At 56.4% G+C, this 19149-nt stretch overlaps 3 protein-coding genes across 4 annotated transcripts; 2 read left to right on the forward strand and 1 right to left on the reverse strand.

Annotated features, from left to right (window-relative positions):
* Positions 328–10537, reverse strand: FRS3 (fibroblast growth factor receptor substrate 3). Of its 2 annotated transcripts, XM_005665964.3 has the most exons (7): positions 10285–10537; positions 8252–8384; positions 6437–6525; positions 5336–5522; positions 2922–3083; positions 1922–2079; positions 328–1670 (listed from the first exon to the last, which is right to left on the reverse strand). In XM_005665964.3, exons 3-7 carry the CDS (start codon positions 6500–6502, stop codon positions 756–758), a joined length of 1488 nt encoding a protein of 495 aa, XP_005666021.1. In that variant the 5' UTR covers positions 6503–6525; positions 8252–8384; positions 10285–10537; the 3' UTR covers positions 328–755. The 2 variants fall into 2 exon arrangements, with proteins under 2 accessions (XP_005666021.1, XP_020954343.1); XM_021098684.1 differs by lacking the exon at positions 10285–10537 and having other exon boundaries at positions 395–1670; positions 8252–8609.
* On the forward strand, positions 13197–19148 carry PRICKLE4 (prickle planar cell polarity protein 4). The gene is made up of 8 exons (XM_021098686.1): positions 13197–13339; positions 14110–14217; positions 14872–15009; positions 15269–15472; positions 16004–16208; positions 16669–17734; positions 18480–18584; positions 18823–19148. The coding sequence occupies exons 1-6, from the start codon at positions 13208–13210 to the stop codon at positions 17040–17042; spliced, it is 1161 nt and encodes a 386-aa protein (XP_020954345.1). The 5' UTR covers positions 13197–13207; the 3' UTR covers positions 17043–17734; positions 18480–18584; positions 18823–19148.
* Positions 17338–17738, forward strand: TOMM6 (translocase of outer mitochondrial membrane 6). The gene has a single exon (XM_013977927.1). The coding sequence runs from the start codon at positions 17607–17609 to the stop codon at positions 17736–17738; it is 132 nt and encodes a 43-aa protein (XP_013833381.1). The 5' UTR covers positions 17338–17606.

Below are 19149 nucleotides of genomic sequence, written 5' to 3' on the forward strand. Positions count from 1 at the left end.
CAAAACTTCTCCCTACCCTTTGCCAAACCTCAGAGGGTCAGGGTTTTAATCTCATCAGGGTAGTTTTCCTTAGAGATCTCCTTTCTGCATCTAGGACTCAAACTGTCCTGTCATGTCACTTTGATGGAGCAAACCATCCCTAGAAATGTTCAGTTCTGGGCCAGAGCTTCTTGGAGGAGAAAAAGAAATGGTCGCAACTTGTCACAAAAACCATAATCACCCCAAATTTCCCAGAATGAAGCCCCTAGCTCTGTTAGGCTTCCCGACTCCCACCCGCCACAGCACCCTGCCAGAAAAGCCCAGGAATCTGACATCATCCACCAAGTCAGAATTTAAAAATAATTCTATTAATAATAAATATGTTAAATTACATTTAAAACAATAAATAGAAAAATAAACTGATAAATAAAATCAACAGGTACAAAATGTTTCCAAATTTCAACCAAAAAAAACACACAGACAACAGACGAGACATATGGACCTAACCGGGAGGGCGCTAAATGCAATCACGGGACCCTTCGCAGTTCAGTCATGGCTCCCTCCTCACCTGGGCACCCCCTTCTGTCTCCAGCCTGGAGACGGGGAGACTCAGTGGCTGTCATCTTTGGGGACTCCGGCCAGTGCGGGGAAGCATCTGGTCCCACCTCAGTGCCCTTCTGCGAAGCAACCCTGAGCCCTGGGCGCGGGGGCTCGGGGCATGAGCGGAGGCGGAGGCCGGCAGCGAAGGTGGCGGCAGCGGCGGGCGGTGGGGGTCCCTACAGAGGCAGGTCGGTGCTGTTGTGCCGGGTTTTCCTGGCGGTGCCGTCGTCGCGGGGCAGAGCCCTCTGCAGGTTGGACATGGCCACGGTCTTTTTGAGGTCGATCACGGCGTAGGAGTCTGAGCTGCGGGCAGGGTGGGTGATGGGCACAGGGGCTCGCGGGGCTGAGGGGTTCTGGGGCCCCTTGGGCCGGTCTCCTCCCCAGCCCTTCAGCTCCACCTGGATGTAGTTGAGCTGCCTCGGGGGCTCGGGGCCCGGCCGGCGGAAATCGAAGTTGAAGACCCTTGGGGAGCCTCGGCGGCGGGTCAGCGGCACAGGGAAGCTGCCGTGGCTGCGGAGGGCAGCCCGGGTGCTGGTGGGCTTCTGCAGCGGGGTCTCGTCCTCCTCGCCTTCGGGGAAGCCGTTGGAGGAGGGCGTGAGCCCGTCCCTCGAGTCCCCGTCCTCCGCTGCCTCCTCCCCCAGCGGCTGGGCCTGGCTCTCCCACACGGGCGGCAGGGAGGGCAGGTTCTCGTAGTGCAGCAGCGCGGCCCGGCGGTGGGCGAGGCCGTTCCAGCCCGGCTCCTCCGGGCTCAGTCTCCAGCCGGCCCCGGGCCGCAGCCCAGCGCTGATGTTCTCGTAGGTGCACCTGGGCTGGGCCGGGCACTCGGAAGGGCCTTCGTTGTTGTTGTTGTTGGGGGGGGCGTCCTGCAGCCCCGGGCAGAGGCCTTGGCACTTGGTCACCTGCCGCCGAGCCGGGGTGGGGCCCAACACGAACTTCACCTGGCCTGGCTGCAGGAACACCTGCGGGGCCCGCTGGTCGGAGGCCCGAGCCTGCGGGGCGAGGGGCGCCTGGCCCTCGGGCAGGGGCTGCAGGCAGTGCCGGCTCCTGCGGTGCTCATCCTCCCCGGTGGGCGTGTTGACGTAGGTGTGGGACTGGGGGACAGGAAGGTCCCAGGGCAGGAAGGAAGGAGAGAAGAGGGGCCAGGATGAGAGCAGAGAAGCCCACTTCAGAGCTGCAGTTTCCTCCTCTTCCTTGTCCTCCAAACTGTCCAGGGCTGCCTCCCTTTCTTGGGATCAGCTTCCCTTCCTCCCATGATCCTCCCCGGGAGGAGGTGCCATGTTTCCTCACCCCCACCCTCACCCAGACCCACAGAAAGACACTGGGCAGCCACCCACTGGCTCACCTGCTCATCGGGGGCAATGAGGGCATGGGTGGACTCTTCCCCAAGTGAGGGGTGTCGCAGGCTGCTGGTCGAGGGGCGTCGGGGTGCTGAGAATCTCGGACCCTCTCCCGGGCAGCCAGGGAAGCCATTGGAGAAGCTAGAGACCGTGTAGCCTAGAGCTGGGCACACAGGAGACAACAGATCCTTAAAGCACCCCCCAGCTACCTGCAACTGTGGGTGTGGCATCCTGGGACTCCTCCCAGTGGAGGGGAGACACTCCCAGGCCCCCAAGGGGATTGGCCCCGCTGAACTGGCAGTCCCCAACTAGCTTTATCTCGTGTTGTTCTTCAAACCTTGCCCTTCCCCTCGAAGCTCAGCTGGAAGCCCACTTCCCCCATCACAGCCTTTCTGAACCACTCAAGGCACTTGCTGCGGCTAGACTGACCCTCCACTTCATTCCCGCTCTGCCAGTGAGCTTTGAGGAGGCTCCTCAAGATCAAAGACTGTATCTCTATTTCTCCTGCTCCCCACTGGCGAGCCGATGGAGCGCAGGACGTGGAGCAGGCACTCAGTGTAGACTGAGTGAATGAATAGGCAGAAACCGTGGGGACCGCTCCAGAAAACAGTCACAGCCAGAGAGGCCTGCTCCAGCCGTCAGGAAAGGTATATGGTATGACCCAGTAGACAGAAGGAAGGAAACAAAACAGCTCCAGATTGCCGTTTCCACGGAAACCCAATGTCTTCCCGTCGGCGTCCCAACCATCCGTCAATACGAGGCCCTGGACTTCCCAGCCTCAGCCTGAGTCAGCTGATTGGCCCAGGCCAGGACTTATCCATCCCCAGGAATTTTCTGTTGATGGACGGTGGTCCTGGAAGCCCGGCTCACCCAGCCATCCCCCCACCTGCCTGCCTGACTCATGCCTCCAAGACTTGGTGCTTCCTGGGCCCATGCTTGCATGTGTGTGCGTGTGCGTGTGCGTGCATGTGCACTGGGGTGCCAAGGGCCAGGGGAGCTCCTTACCACTGGGAGGCTGGGGGGCCCGAGGGAGGTCAAGCTCAGCCGGGTGGCTGTTGCGGGTGATGATGACCGGCTCTTCCATCACATTGATGCTGTTGCACTGCATCAGATCCTGGAGGAGGTTGAAGATTTCCTCGGCCCGGGAGCACTTGAATGCAAATATCCCTAAAGAAAGAGAGGAAGAAATGAAGCCCCACTGACCCTGTGTCCTACAGGGAAGGACCAGAGAGGCTGAACAGATGCACAAAGCTCAGGAAATGTCCCTGACACCCAGCCCCAGGCTTCAGGGGGGTGGGAGAAGACCTCATCCTAAGCGCTCTCCCCAACACCCTCCAAAATCCAAAAGCCTCGGCAGGAACTGGTCCAAGGCCCCTGCTCCCACCTGAACACACACCACCCATTACTATCAGCTTAAAATCTAATACTTCAGCTATAGTCTGTTGAGGTTAAACCTTTTTTTTGTTTTGTTTTTTGTCTATTTAGGGCCACACCAGCGGCATATGGGGGTTCCCAGGCTAGGGGTCAAATCAGAGCTATAGCCGCTGGCCTATACCACAGCCACAGTAACGCCAGATCCAGGCTGCATCTGTAAACCACACCACAGCTCACAGTAATGCTGGATCCTTAACCCACCGAGCGAGGCCAGGGATCGAACCTGCGTCCCCTGGCAGGATACTAGTCTGGTTCATAAACCACTGAGCCATAAAGGGAACTCTGAGGTTAAAGCCCTTTCATAAGGAAATGTGTGCACAGGGGGAAGAGAAGTAAAAACCAAAGTGGAAAGGACAGCGTTAGATGAGTGACCACGCCACCTCACGCTGCCCCGTATTCCTCTGCCTGCCACCCTTGCTCCCCCAGAAAAATGAGCTCCACCCGGGCGCCAGTCCTTAGCTCTATGCCCAACGGCCACTAAGCTCTTTGAGGGCAGGGGCCTTGTCCTGCTTGCTGCTTGTTCACCGCATACTTAGCCCAGTGCCCGGCCAGAGAGTAACTGACAGCTGTGTGTAGGCCCCTGGCCACATGGAGCTTGAACTCTGGTGCAGAAAGAAAGGACAGGCCGACGAGCTGAAGGACAAACAAGGCAAGGCTACCATTTGGCTCCTCAATGCAGCTGGCTTCACAGCCCCTCAAACCCACAGTCCTGGCCCAGCAGGACTGGGCTGAGCACTCGAGACTCAGGGGATCCAAAGAGGCCCTTGGAGTGCTGGGCAGGCCTGGGATTCTGCACCCCCTCTGCAACTGTAGGGTCCGGGACTTGGGGAGGCTACTTGGGATGTGCAGGTGCATAGATCCAAACCCGGGCAACCCAGGCTGGGGTATGAGGTCTGCAGGCATGGAGGGGAGGGGAAGAAAAAGGCCTATTCCCTCATTCTTTTCCATCTATCTCATTCCAACATATGTCAAGGGCTTAAAAAAGGCTGAGAAACCCTGAAGTTTTAGGAGAAACCTGTGTTGGGATTCCCCAGTGTGAACTAAACACCACCAGAAGCAGGCTGGCCCCTTCCTCGCCTCTCTATGCTCAGCCAGCGTTAACTGCCTTCTGCTGCACGAGTTCCAAGGGTGAGACGCACGGAGGGGAAGGCTGCCCCTGCCAGCACAACCGCAGAGCTGCACTGCTGGGCTGGCCACCTTATCAGAGGAGCTCGCTGATCCCACCCCTGCAGTCACACAACCCTGCACTGCACTGAACACGATCCCGTGTGGGGTTCCTTCTGCAGAACTGGGGTCTGGGTCCTCATCGATCAGCCCAGACCTGGCCACCCCTTCAAAGAGCCATGGCTGGCCCCAGCCTTGACTTCATGGAACAAGCCCCCTCTCCCTGACCTCTGGCTGCAAGGAGAAAGGGGAGGAGGTCAGAACATGTCACACTCTGCTGCCCACAGGTGACCGGAGACAAAGATTAACCTGCTGAGGGTTACTTGGTCCATAGGGACCCGAGAGTCCTGCCTCCCAAATCTGTCATTCCCACGCCACACGTCCACAAGGCAGCCAGAGCTCCTGCCTGACCTTTCATTAGACACAGGATCCAAGGACTAGGACTTGGGGGCTCAGAAGAAATTCTGGTCCTACTTAGGGGACACCAAGGACCCTGAAATTGGAGTAACAGAGGGAGGAGGAATGGTTTGCTTTCCCAGGCAGGCCCTGGCCTGGGAGCACTGCCACCTTCCCGTGGCCTGTGCCACAAGTGATCCCACAAAGCCACCCAGGCCAGAGCTGCAATGACTGAAGAGAGAAAAGCACTGGCCTGGGAGTCCACTTAGTTCTACGTGCTCTTGACCATGACCCTTCCTTTCTCCGGACGCCACCTGCCAAGTCAACAGACTTCACCCCCGTCCCTCAAGCTGTGACGTCCAGCCCCAGTACCTGTCCCAGGTGCCCAGTCCCCATCCCAGCATGGGACAGGGGCTGGTACTCACCCTGGCCTGTCTGACACCGGCGGCCACTCTCAAAAGAGAAGAGGTTGGAGTCGTAGCCATAGCGCCGCAGGCAGAGGTAAGGCCAGCGGACAGCCTCGCGCCGATGCAGGTGCAGCACCAGCTCGCTCTGCGTCAGCTCCATCACCCCGGAGCCCAGTTCCACCCCTTCATCATCCACGTTCGTCACCTGGCAGGGACAGGGGACACAAGGGTCAATGAAGAAGTCTAACAAGCGTGTGTCCAGGACTGTGAGCCACTGGGAATACCACAGGATTCCTGGGACACGGATGAAGCAGTGCCACTGACCCACAACAGTTTAGGCCCTAGTTCTGTCATTTGGGCAGCAAGGGGAGGGGTGGTTAGTTTCCCACCCCAAGGTCAGATGGTGAGACCTCCCACAGATAAATGACCCCAAATAGTCCATGGCTAGTAGCCCAGGATGAGAGGTCAATGGGAGAAGAGGTTCAATGGCAAGTTCACACTCTTAAGACTCTAGGAGAGTCAAACCCAAGGAGCAACAAACATAAAGGCATCACCTCCCGAAGTGGAAGACTTTGCTGAGGGCTCCCTCTTCTGGTGAGCAGGGGAAATCTGGGCCTCCAGATGCAGGAGTGAGGAGGGAGGGGGCGCCCCCTACAGGAGGTGGGAGGGGCCGAGGGTGCAAGGGTCCACTGGGCCTGGCCTTAGCTTCCCAAAGCAAAAGCCAACACTAATAGAGCTTACCATGTGTTCTGCACGGTTTTAAACATTTGACATATGTTAATTCACAAATATAGACTTTGGTGGTTTTTTTCCAGAAGAATACTAATGCAAAGTTACAAAGACACACTGACAGGGGTGAGCATTCTAAAAACACAGCTTCTGCTACTCTATTATGGCATGTCTTCATGCTTGGTAATACCAGGAGCTGCCAAAATGGCAATGGCCTGAGCCCCTTAAACTCAGGCTTCCTCAGAGGTCCTTAGTTTAAGTCTTCATGAGCTCACAACCTCAACCCCTCCTTTCACCTCCTGCAGGGAGGCTGAGGCAACCGGACAGCTTGGGCCTCCCAAGCCCAGGAGGCCATCCTGGGAACACAGGAGAGGAGGGGGCTTGAGGTACCTTGAACTTGGTGGGGTGGTTGTCTGGGACGCTGTCTCTGTTCAGGCAGCTGCAGCAGCTCCCCATGGTGTCAGAGCAGCCGGCCCGCCCTAGGGAAGAACACGAGGGACAGGAAGGTCGTCAAGGTGAGCTCCAAAAAGCCCTGCTCTGGGGAACTCTGGCAGAAGCACCTCGCGGAGCTGACCTACTGTCTCCAAGACTCACCATCCCTCCCTCAAAGAATTCACACTCTTGGAGTTCCCATCGTGGCACAGTGGTTAACGAATCCGACTAGGAACCATGAGGTTTCGGGTTCGGTCCCTGGCCTTGCTCAGAGGGTTAGGGATCCGGTGTTGCCGTGAGCTGTGGTGTAGGTCGCAGACGTGGCTCAGATTCCATGTTGCTGTGGGCCTGGTGTAGGTCAGTGGCTATAGCTCCGATTAGACCACTAGCCTGGGAACCTCCATATGCCAAGGGAAGCAGCCCTAGAAAAGGCAAAAAGACAAAAAAAAAAAAAAGAAAAGAAAAAAAATAAGGGAATTTACACTGGAAATCCAGGGCTAGACACACACACTGGGCAAACATTAATTTAGGTTAGGGCATGTTAAGGATTAATGCTGACGGGGATGGAGAGCGCTTCTCAGGGGTAACATTTGATCTGGACTTTTAGGGAGGATTCTGACTGGTGTAACCATAGGGAAGGGCAGCCTGGGCAGCAGGAAAAGCAAGGCTACAAGTAGGGACACAGAGGAAGTGATCTGTGTCATGAGCTGGGTACCAGCCCGGGCCCCTCATCCAGATTCAGCAGAGAAACTGTAACTTGGGAGCCCCAGACTCTTTGGCCTGGATCCTTCTCCTTGTCCCGCCTCATCCACCTCACTCCTCCTACGACATCTAAATCCTCTCTTTTCCTCCCTCCCCACCATCCCAATATCCACCTCAAATGTATCTTTTTTTTTTTTTTTTTTTTTTTTTTGACATGCCTACAGCACATGGAAGTTCCTGGGGGCCAGGGATCAAACACAAGCCACAGTAGTGAAAATGCTGATCCTTAATCCCTGAGGCACTAGGGAACTCCCTCAAATTTATCTTCATGATATTCTTTTCAAATGCGATATTACATTATGGTCAAGAGATACATTCAAGGAATTCCTATCGTGGCACAGCAGAAATGAATCCGACTAGGAACCATGAGGTTGCGGGTTTGGTCCCTGGCCTCACTCAGTGTCTTCAGGATCTGGCACTGCTGCGAACTGTGGTGTAGGTCACAGATGTGACTCGGATCCCGCATTGCTGTGGCTGTGGCTGTAGGCCAACAGCTGCAGCTTTGATTTGACCCCTGGCCTGGGAACTTCCATGTGCCGTAGGTGTGCCCCTAAAAAAAAAAAAAAAAAAAAAAAAAAAAAAAAGAGAAAACCAAAAGAGAGATACATTCAGAAGATCAAACAATTAAAACCTTGAGTAGGCATTTCTTCGTTAAAAAATTAAATGCTGGGTTTGCTCTCCTTTGGCCAAAGTGGAGACGAGAAGCCTTACTGTTTGGCTTTTCCCTCCCTGATTAAGGCACTTGGATTAGACGTCACAACAGTCAGACCTGTGCCCAGGATGGAGGGGAGACCACCAGGCTACAGTGACCTAAGGGAGCAAGCGAATGCATGGGCCAATCCCAAACAAGTTATGGGGTGGCAAACGGCAGCAAGAAATCAATTGGTAGGATTAGATGGCCTTCTGGCACTCCCCCTGAATGTGTAAAGCCTTGAACGATCCTGACCCGCACCCTCCATTTCTCCCAAGTTGGGAAGCTCCAGAAAAGTGGCTCCTATACACAGCTCTCACCTCACCCAGGCCATCGGGGAGCCGACCATGGGAGGGGCATGGGGAAGGACCCCCACTTTATTCCCCCCTTTCTTGGTGGGGCGTCATGACAAGCCGTCTGCAGAGAAGTCACCTGGATCTCCCTGGGGCTCACCTAGCATAGGAGACAGAGACCACAGGTTAGCAGAAACCTTCCATCTTCACCCCCAATTGTTAATGAAAATGACTTGCTCTCAGTTCACCCCACCTGGATATCTGTTGCACGTCCTAATGAAATAGAAACATCTATTGGAGTTCCCGTCATGGCTCAGTGGTTAACAAATCCGACTAGGAACCATGAGGTTGCGGGTTCCATCCCTGGCTTCACTCAGTGAGTTAAGGATCCAGCTTTGCCGTGAGCTGTAGTGTAGGTTGCAGATGTGACTCGGATCCCATGTTGCTGTGGCTCTGGTGTAGGCCGGCGGCTACAGCTCTGATTCGACCCCTAGCCTGGGAACCTCCATATGCAGCGGGAGTGGCCCAAGAAATGGCAAAAAGGACAAAAGAAAAAAGAAAAAAAAAAGAAATAGAAACATCTAGGACGAACATGAGATCAAAGGCAAAGGGACCATGAACTCCAAGCCCCATAGACCCTGAGAGGCCCCCTCTGGCATCAGTGAGTCTAAGGCAGCCCAGGGCATTTTTAAGTCACATGTCCATCTGAATCCTATTACAACCAAGATCACCACCTTACCTTTGCAGAGAACTTGAACTCTGCAGAGAGCTTTCTCAAAAGGACACTAAGATATACTGGAAAAGCAATGGCTTAAGAGTCAGGAACCCAATAGTCCCGTCTTTTCTGTTGCTAACTTATATCTGGGAGTCTGCCAGGTTGATCCTCCACTCCCCCAACTCCCACCCCAAGGCCTGAGTTTTGAAGGGAAACAGCTGTCAGCTGCAGAGCTTCTAGCTTCAATAACCTCTAGAGGTTAGTAGGGAGGACAAACATCACTAAAATCAACATTTTCCTCTTCCAGGACAAGCTCCTACGATCTCACATTCGGACGCTTGATAGATTTTTCTGTTCTCCAAGTTCTGAAAGGCTGGAAATTTAACATAAATGCTGCCAACCAACCAAAACTTCAGTAATCTGAGCCCTAGGTGGACTAGTTGACAAGCCAGGACCCAGGAAATCCCTGAAATCCCACCCTCCTGCTCTAGAAAAGCAATGTCATTTCCCAGGACCCTTTGTTGCTCAGCATCCTTGGACAACTTCCCAGGTAAAAGGGCTCCCACCCTCTTGGTTTGGCTTACTTCCTGGAGGGGGGCAGCAGGATGAGGAAGGTGTGCAAGGACTAGAACAGGCAGCTGGGTAAATATTGAGGCTTGAGCCACCAAGAGGGAGTCTGGGGGTGAAACCAGGAGCTGCAGGGTGCAAGATGGGGGAGGGCGCTGCACCTTTTCCTGTCCCCTTCAATTCTCTTTAAGATACCAGGATATAGCATGACAGCCCAATGGGGGGGGGGCTACATGGGGTGGAGAGGCAGGAGACGGCTCTGGTCTGAGATGGGGTGGATTGGGGGTGGGAGTATGAGGTTATTGGGGATTCAAAATGTATGAGAGGGATTGGGGAAACGTGGGCAAATTTTTTTGGATTTGAGCACAGTGCAAGGAGAATGAGGGAATATGAAGACTCAGGAATTTCAGGGCGGTGGAAACATCTGGTGGTATCCAGGAGAGAATGGTGGTTTCTGTGGGCATACCAGGGGAATTCGCAGGAGTGAGGGGGTTCTGAAGGTCCAGGACACGCGAAGGTGTATCCAGAGGGTGGGGGTGGGGTGGATCCGGGGGATTAGAGGCAGATTTAGGTGACAGGGTTGACAGGGGAATTTCTAGATCCCGAGAAGGAATAGGGGAGGTCGGGGCCGCGCGTCGTCCCTAGATCCCCGCCCCCCAGCCCGGGCTCCACCGCCCGCCCGCCAGGGGCTTCCTCGGGAGGGAGCGGAGACTGCGGTGCGGCGCGGCGCGGCCTCGGTGGAGCCGCCTTGTCCCCGCCCCGCCGCGCCCCGACTCACATCGCCCCGCGGCCCGGGCGGCGCCGGGCCCCGCTCCCGGGTCCCGCTGCAGACAGCCGCCGCCCGCCCGGAGCTGAGGCCTCCCCGCCCCGCAGCCGCGGGGTCGGAGGTCACCGGCAGCACCAACGAGACGCTGCGGGCGGGCGGACCCGATTGGGGGCGACCGGCGCGCAGCCTAGAAGGTCTCTTTGGAGGACTTTGCAGTCGGGAGCAAGGAGCATGCGCAGACGCCAGAGGGCGCTCCGGGCCAGAGGCTGAGAGAGCCTGGCAGGGGCGGGGCGGAGCCTGGGGCGGGGGCGGGGATAGGGCGGGGCTGAGGGGGTCCAGAAGTGGGACCAAAGATTTCCACTCCCAGGATCGCTAGACTGGCGGGAGGCGCGGGGGGGGGGGGCAGTGGGGGGAGCCTAAAGGGATGGAAAGGAGGAGGTCAGGACCAGGGACCCGGAAAGGAGCTGGGACAAGGGGGAGGGATCTAGATGGGGGTGGGACACACAGACAGAGGCGGGACTAGGACACCAGAAGGAGAGTCTTGGCGGGGGGACCTGCAGGTTCCGAAGGGCGTTGCGTTCCGCAAGTGCTTGAGGACCCGGCTAAACGGTGACTCCCGGTGTCTGCTCAGCATCTGCAGGGAAGCGATTCCAGCGCTAATCCCATGGGCATGGCGGCAGTGAAGCCTGCTCACTTTCCACCCGAGAGCCCTACAAATGCTTTCCTTTAGTCTGCAGCTCTAGGCCCCTCCCGGCCTAGGCCCCTCCCAGAGCCGCCGGGCTCTACCAGCTCCTGGGCAGGGCCCGCGAGCGGAGGGGGGCGTGGGAGAGGAAGGGCCGCTCTCCGCGGGCGGGCAGAGGCCGGCGCTGGGGCCTCGGGGTGGGGACCGGCTGAGGGGCCCGACGGCGGGGTCTGTCCAGTCCAGAGCGGCCCGGACACCGGCGCGTAGCGAGGGTGAGACCCCAGCAGAGTCCCGTTCCTTCTCTTAAACTCCGAGCAGACACACTGGGACCCCCGCTGACTCCAGGACAACACTGCGCCCCGCTTCGAAGGTGGGCCCCGCGAAGCCCAAGAAAAAACTTTGGGGATCTGTCGAGAGGGCACTTGGCGGAACCTGACACTTCTCTTCCCTGTCTTCCTCTCACTGTCCTGGGAAACCTTCCCACCCGCGACCCCCAATCCCTAGACTTAGCCCTTCAGGGGTGGGTTGGGAAGGTCGAACTCCTGAGCCCGGGTACACTTGCGCGGGGGCAGGAGAAAGTATTCAGTCCCTTGTGTGGGGGAGGGGAGGAGGAAATTCTCGAAGGATCCAGCATGTTAGTAAGGTGGGGGTAAGGTGGGGCCCCCGCTAAGTAGAGGTGATGTTATGTGGTCCTGGGCCGAGGGGATGAAGGGTCAGGGGCAAGGACTGATTTTTGAGCATTGTCTCTGTGTGGGACGATTTCATGCAAACAAGAATTAACTTGGAAGGGAGGGTGCAAGTCTCCTTTGGGGCCCCGGAAGCGCCCCCTTCCTGTGATCACCCCCTCCCCAGCGGGTAGTGCTGCTTGAGGAAGTGGCTACTCCTGGCCCCGAGTGTGAGCAGCCCATCCTGGCTGCTTTCCACAGGAAACCTGAGCTGGGGGACAGAACGGGCAGGAAGCAGATGGGTGCGGAGCCAGGAAGCAGGGAAGGATAGCAGAGGGTGGGAGCTCAGGTCTGGGAAGCCGTATAATTGTTTCAGTCCAAGCCCTGTTCCCAGCCCCAAAGCTGGGTCTTACAGGGGCCAGGGTGATGCCCTTCTGTGCCCAGCTGCTGGCAGAATCCATCCCTGCTCTCGAAGGTAACCTCCTCCTCTAAAGCTTCCCTTAGCCTTCTAATGCGACTTTGGGCAAGTTAAGTAACCTCAGTTTGTTTCAACCGTAATGTGGGATCATAGAAACTACCTCATACAATTGTTGTGAAGATGGATTGTATTATGTAACATGCTAGGATAGTCCCTGGCACAGAGTAAACATTCTAGAAAAGCTTGCTTTCGTTATTTTCCTTCCTAGGGTGCTGTGTCTATCTGCCCAGAACCCTGGCCCCATCCTGCCTGGTTTCATCTCTGTCTTACCCAGTAGACTAAGCACCTTGAGGGCAGGGACCATCCCTTTTGTACTTCACCTCCCATCCTCAAGATCCTGTGGCCATACCAGGGCTTACCCAGAGGAGGCCTGAAGAGATGCTCTTAGAATTACTCAACAAAAGGGCCACTAGAGATAGAAGATGGAAGTGCAAGATTTTCCTCTGTTCTCGAGGAGCACATAGACTAGACGAGGTGCTGAGAGAGCCCAGCGAGCAAAGAGAAACATTAGTTGTTAAATCTTGGGGCCCCCACTGTGCTTATTTCTGGAGCTCAGGGGAGGAAAGCTGGTATGGGCTGGAGAAGCTGAGCAGAGTCTCCCGGTGAAGTGGTCCTTCTCCTGGCCCAAGCCTATGTCTGGCAAGACGGCTGGTGCAGGGGATGGTGAGGAAGTGGGCTCACCCCTGAGCACGCAGTGAGGGGTGGTGAGCGTTATGGCTGGGGAGGTGGGGAACAGGGGCCGGTCTACCCAAAGGCTCACCAAAAAGCCAGAATGCCCCCTCCTTCCTCTGTGGGCCTCCTCTTTCCTCCATCCCAATCTCGGGAGACCCCAGACAGAGTTCGAGGTGCAGAAACTCAAGAACTGAAAGACTTGGCCTTGAGATCTGGCTCTGTCATTTACTAGCTGTGTGACCTTGGGCAGACCACTTATGCTTTCCAAGCCGCCCTTGGTCCATCAGTAAAATGGTGACAAGAAAACCACCTAATTCACATGGTCGTTGGGAAGACTGAAGGAGATAAAGCTTGCAAAGCACTTTGCTTGCCTAGCATGTTGTCGTGGCCCAATGAAGAGGAGGTGCCTCTTTTTTTTCTGTTCAGATTTTGCCATCAATGTCACTGCTGAACTCTGGCTGGCCACACCCAGGAGAGAGGCCTACCCCTCTGGAGCCAAATCCACCAGTCAACCCAGACAGCAACCCAGGCCAGAGGCCAGAGGAGGACCCTGAGGAGGCCTCTGCTCAGGTGGTAGGAGTCCTGCCCTTCCCTCTGAGACCAGCATCCCCTCCATCCTTTGCACCTCCTCCCATTTAACCAGGTGAGAGGTAGCCTTTGTGCCAGCTTCTGGCAGCCCTTTCTCTTTGCAGGAATTCCTGTCCCTGTAACGCCCTCAGGACACAGGGGTTCAATATCTTTAAACTTCCTCCCATGAATATGTGACTTCTCCTAGAGGGGTCTGTGTTGATCAAAGCAGAAGAATGAAGGCATTATGATTTTGAGCATGAGAAGGGGAAATGGAGTTCCTGCTATGGCTCAGTGGTAATGAACCTGACTAGTATCCATGAGGATGTGGGTTCCATCCCTGGCCTTGTTCAGTGGGTTCAGGATCCAGGGTTGCCATGAGCTGTGGTGTAGGTTGCAGATATGGCCTGGATCTGGCATTGCAGTGGCTGTAGTGTAGGCTGGCAGCTGCAGTTCTGATTCAGCCCCTGGTCTGGGAACTTCCATATGCCATAGGTACGGCCCTGAAAAGACCGAAAAAAAAAAAAAAAGGAAACTGTTTTGGGGTGTGCCCTTCCCAGCCTGCCTCAGTTGGACCACAAACATGGCAGTGGATCAGCTGTCCCTTTGATCTTGAAGGAGGAACCTCCAAATGGGAGGGGAGGGGGACAGACAGGTGTTTGGAAATTGTCCTAGATTGGAGAAGAGGTGGCCATGAAGAGGGGAGGAAAGAAGGGGAGGGGAAGGGAGGTAAAACCTAGCTCTACTTCTCTCCTTTTGCTGCGTTTCCTTAGGATCCTGAAATTCTGCATTTGGGGCACCCTGACCTGGACACCAGCCAAACCCCCAGCTGGCCTGGGCTCCGGACCCTCCTGCAGCAGCTCCCTCCACAGGACAGCGATGTGGGTTCTCCCTCTCTCCAGCTTCCCTCTCTTGCCTCCCTACTCTCTACTTAATGTGGGGAGAAGTCTGGTCCAGAAGTCAGGGGCCATGGATTTCAGGCCTAGCTGTGCCGCTAGTTGGGAGCCTGAAAGCCTGAGCTTTTACATCTACACAATGGGTGTGATAGCCTCTGCTCTGCCCACCACAATGCTTAGTTGAAGAGCAAATGGGAAAATGGACATGAACAGCTTTTGAAACCGAGAATGGAATGTGCAAATGAGGAGAGCATGGTTGTTAAGTATTTATTGAGGCCCTGGGGGTGCCCAGCCTAAAGGCCTACAGTTCTATGGAGGAGGCAAGGCAGGAGCATATGGTGTAAGTAGGGGAAATACAGTGGGAAGTGATACTGAGCTACAGATCACTGGGAGCCCGAAGCCATGATATCACCTGAAGCCGAGTGATAGGGTTAAGTGCTGCGGGGCTGTCAGAAGTGGGGGATGACCAGTTCTCTCTTCCTCTCTCTTTGTCGACACCCTCCTGCGCCCTTACCTCCTGCACCTCCCTGAGGTTTTACAACCATCCTTTGACCCAGTGGCTACACCTCCTCTCTCCCATCAAACTTCAGTCTTGCCTGCTGGGGCTCCCCAGGTCACAGTGGATGCCTGTTTCTGTAGGAGCGATATTGCCTGACCCTTGAGGAGGAGGAGCTGGCCGAACTGAGGCTCTTCTGTGCCTGGCGGAGGAGGGAGGCCCTGGGACAGGGGGTGGCCCGCCTGGTACCTCCCAAGCTTGAAGAATGCACCTGTGAAAAGGTATGTAGCACCTCCCCGTATTCTCCTTCCTTCTCTTTGCCCTCCCACTTCCGAAGACGGGGCTGGAGGGACTCTGGTTTGGGGTGGGGATTGACAGTTGGGCAATCGTTAGGAAAAAGGGAAACCAAATTTAGGGGTTCTTGGTGGAGCCTGCAGTGGAGGTGGGCTTGCAGTTAGGTTAGGGTTGGGATGGAAGAATCAGGAGGGGAGGTAGGAGGGTGGGGCAGCCTCTGACCAGCCCAGCACCCTGGCCCCGCAGTGCAGGGAGCCGCTGAGGCCAGGGGAGTATGGAGTGTTCGCAGCCAGGGCAGGAGAGCAGTGCTGCTGGCACCCGGCTTGCTTCGCCTGCCAGGCCTGTGGCCAGGCCCTGATAAACCTCATCTACTTCTACCACGATGGGCATCTCTACTGCGGCCGTCATCATGCGGAGCTGCTGCGGCCTCGGTGCCCGGCTTGTGACCAGGTACAGTGTCTAGGGGAGGGGCTGGAGGGGTTTTGCCCAGGGTCCAGCGATTCAGGATGTAATGAGACACCTCTTCCAGTACCACATAGTAAGGTACAGAGAACTAGGAGCCAGTTCTAGTTGTATTGTTGCCTTTGTGCCCTCCCCCACCACAAGCAAAGACCCCCAGATTTTCTTGAACTAGAATTTCTCCAGAGCAGGGACTCCTGGACAGACGTTCATCTCAGTAAGCCGGGTGCCCAGTGCTGTGCCTGCTCCTGCGAGGAACTGCTGTAACGTTGGCACAAGAGGCAGCACAGAACCCTGGGTTGGGCATCCAGGCGACCCGGGTCGTACTTCTTCAGACTGTGCCACTTGCTAGCTGGGGGATCCTGGCTAAGCCAATTAGCCCTCCCCGCATCCGAGAGTGGCTGAGTAGATCAGATGGGAATGTCTGTAGACGTGCTTAGCGTTAACTGGGCATAAGGCGTGGTTATCGGATGGATGAATGAGTGAATGAATGAATGAGCCGTTCCCCTCTCCCTCTCCCAGCTGATCTTCTCCCGGCGTTGCACCGAGGCCGAAGGACGGCGCTGGCACGAGAACCACTTCTGCTGCCAGGACTGCGCCGGGCCCTTGGGCGGGGGACTTTATGCCCTGCCGGGGGGTGACCCCTGCTGCCCCAGCTGCTTTGAGAGTCGCTATTCAGATGCCGGCTCGAGGCCGGCTGGAACCCAGGAAGGCAGGGCGTCCCTGGGTAAGGGAGGAGAAGGAGCAGATAGATCAAAGGGGAAGGGGGCAGCGGCTTGGGCTGGGCTGAGGGGGGGCGTTCTCCCGGGCTGGGACCCTCACCCCGGTCCCACGCCGTCCCGTCCCTCCAGTAGCGCCCCCGTCGTCCCCACCGCACCCCAGACCCGAGCCTCGGGGCCCGCAGCTCTCACCGCGCCTCCCTGGCCGGAGCGCTCCAAGGGCCTCCCGAACCCTCCCCGCGCCGCGGTTGGGGCTGCGGCTCGGGACTCGCTCCGGAGCTGGGGCCGCGGCTGCCCTCTGGTGGGCGGAGGCGGGGTGGGGCGGGAGCCGGGAGAGGACTTGCGGCGGCGGCGCGCACGGCCCAGGGGCGGGGCGGGAGGCTGGGCCCCGACGGGGACTGGCCGCCCGGATCCTGCAGAGAAGACTAGAGGCTCTGAGGCGGGTGTTTCTGACCCGGCCTGGCACAGGAGAGGCGGAGCTCGGCAGAGGTGAAGACCCCGACAGCTACCTGCGGAAGTCTGCGTCCATCTCCCGGGCAGCCCTTCTCGCCACTGGCGACAACTCTAGTGTGGAAACCCAGACGGAGATGCTTGGATCCAGTCCGGAGCAGGAGTGTCAAGCTGGGAACAAAGCGGAGGCACCCAAAGGGCAAGAGCAGAGCCTCCTGGAGACTCCTCTTGATCCCAAGGAGGACGCTCCCTGCCCCACCTGCTCCTCTTCCTCTGAATCGGAACCCGAAGGATTTTTCTTAGGCCAGCGGCTTCCCCGGCCCTGGGAGACCCCCAGAAGTCTCCAAGCTGGGGACAGCGACACCTCCAGGAAGCATTGCACCATTTGCTAGTAGCGCAACCCGGAGAATGAGGGGCTGGTGGGAGGGTGAACTGTAGGGCAAGAGAGCGAGGTTCCCCCCCCCAATATAAAAATCCTAGACTGAACGTTATCAGGGCCGTGGCTGGGAGAGGCGGCGAGATGATAAATTCGGAGTGCTTCCTTTCAGCCCGCACACTTTTCGTGGAGACTCTTGTGGAACCCCATTCCCCAAAGCTACGCATCCCCTCTAAGAGAGCCCCTATCCGACCCCAACAGGCTGGGCAGCCCCATCCCCCTCATCCTCCTCCTGAGCCAATGAAGTGATCACTCAAGAGACCACTAGTGATGATGACGGGTGGGCGAAAGCCAAGAGGGAGCTGGAGGTGGAACCCGACCAGGGGAGGTTGGAGCTGGGCGGCGCTTCGCTTCCCGCAGAGCTTGGAGTTCTCCCTCCCTCCCGGAGTCGGGTCGAGCTGCAGCAGCGGCGCCCTCTGCCTGCTGGTAGCCGGCGGAAGTGCAAGACCGGAAATTGCGTGATCCGCCGGCGCCGGCACGGTGGGTAGAGAGAGGCCTCGCAGAGTTCGGAGGTGCTGCCATGACTTCCACTGGGGTTGGCGTGAACCCTGCGGGCTCGTCAAATGAAGCTCCCGAAATTCCAGACAACGTGGGAGATTGGCTTCGGGGCGTCTACCGCTTTGCTACCGATAGGAATGACTTCCGGAGGTAACCGAGGCGCGGGAGCTGGGTCCCTTCTTCGCCGAGGCTAGACCCTCCCGATTTTTTACACTGCCAACATCTTGATCTCTTCGTGGCTCTGGGTGTGCTTTGCCGAGGCCTTTGACTGGGAGAGTTCCGCCCGGCCAGAGCGCTCTTTTCAGTCGCGGGCTCTGTCTAGAGACTCTCACCCTGACCACAGGGACCCAGGGAGAGGAGACACCAACACGTAAAACAGGCTTTTCGACCCTGAAAGGCTGCTTTGCACTTGACTCTGCTGTTATTAGATATGGAAACGCGCCCTAAATAACCACGTGGGTCTTGGGCAACCTATTACGGAATGATCAACGCTTCTGCGATTTTAAGCAATGTTTTTGCCTCGGGGAGGTTTTTCTAGGGTGATGATGGGAAGCCTTTTCCCTCAGTGTCTTTCATTAACCGAAGACACTTGACTCAGGGACCACAGGGTTAATGGGATGCATTTTTTTTTTTTCTTTTTTAAGTGCCGCATCTGCGGCATATGGAGGTTTCCAGGCTAGGGGTCGAAATGGAGCTGTAGCCGCTGGCCTACACCACAGCCACAGCGGTGCAGGATCCGAGCTGCGTCTGCCGCCGACACTACAGCTCACGGCAAAGCCGGATCCTTAACCCACTGAGCGAGGCCAGAGATTGAACCTGTGTCTTCACGGTTACGAGTCAGATTCGTTTCCTCTGAGCTACGACGGGAATTCCATGGAATGCATTCTCTTTCCAGGAACTTGATCCTCAATTTGGGGCTCTTTGCTGCAGGCGTTTGGCTGGCCAGGAATTTGAGTGACATTGACCTGATGGCACCTCAGCCAGGGGTTTAGCCATAAAGGTAAGCACTAACCACTGTTCCACTTGTTTTAGGCATCCTGTAGGCTGGGAGAAGATATAATTTATATCAGCCATTCACACAACAGTTTAATGGTTAATAGGAGAGAGACTGGATGTAAAACCAACTCTTGGCTATTCCTGGTTAAATGTGTTTCCAGATGTTGCAAGGTTTTTGAGTCAATTACCAGTTTCCCTCCAGTGATTTTACATTTCTAATGCCACCTGTTGTCTGATTGCAGACACATGGAACCCCTGTGCTGTCCTCCAACCTTCCAAAAACAGAGCATCCCATCTGTGACCATCACAAGACTTGCCCTGATGGCAGCTGACGTTTGATTCAGATGGGCAGCCTTCCTTCCCTGCTTGATTTCCTTTTCTTTGCTGAGTCCACTCAGAACACCCTCCTCTGGTCAGCAGGCAGGCCTCAGCTAAAGTGTTCTTCTCTGTTCTGTAAAGTTCTGTACATAGTTCCTAAGTTTCTGCAGGGGCTTATCTTTGCTCTTGTCCTGAGGAATAATCTAATGGTATTTTAACAAATATTTGAAATAAAGACTCTACACAAAGAC

The sequence above is a fragment of the Sus scrofa genome, chromosome 7, assembly GCF_000003025.6.
Source record: "Sus scrofa isolate TJ Tabasco breed Duroc chromosome 7, Sscrofa11.1, whole genome shotgun sequence".
Taxonomy (NCBI): Eukaryota; Metazoa; Chordata; class Mammalia; order Artiodactyla; family Suidae; genus Sus; species Sus scrofa.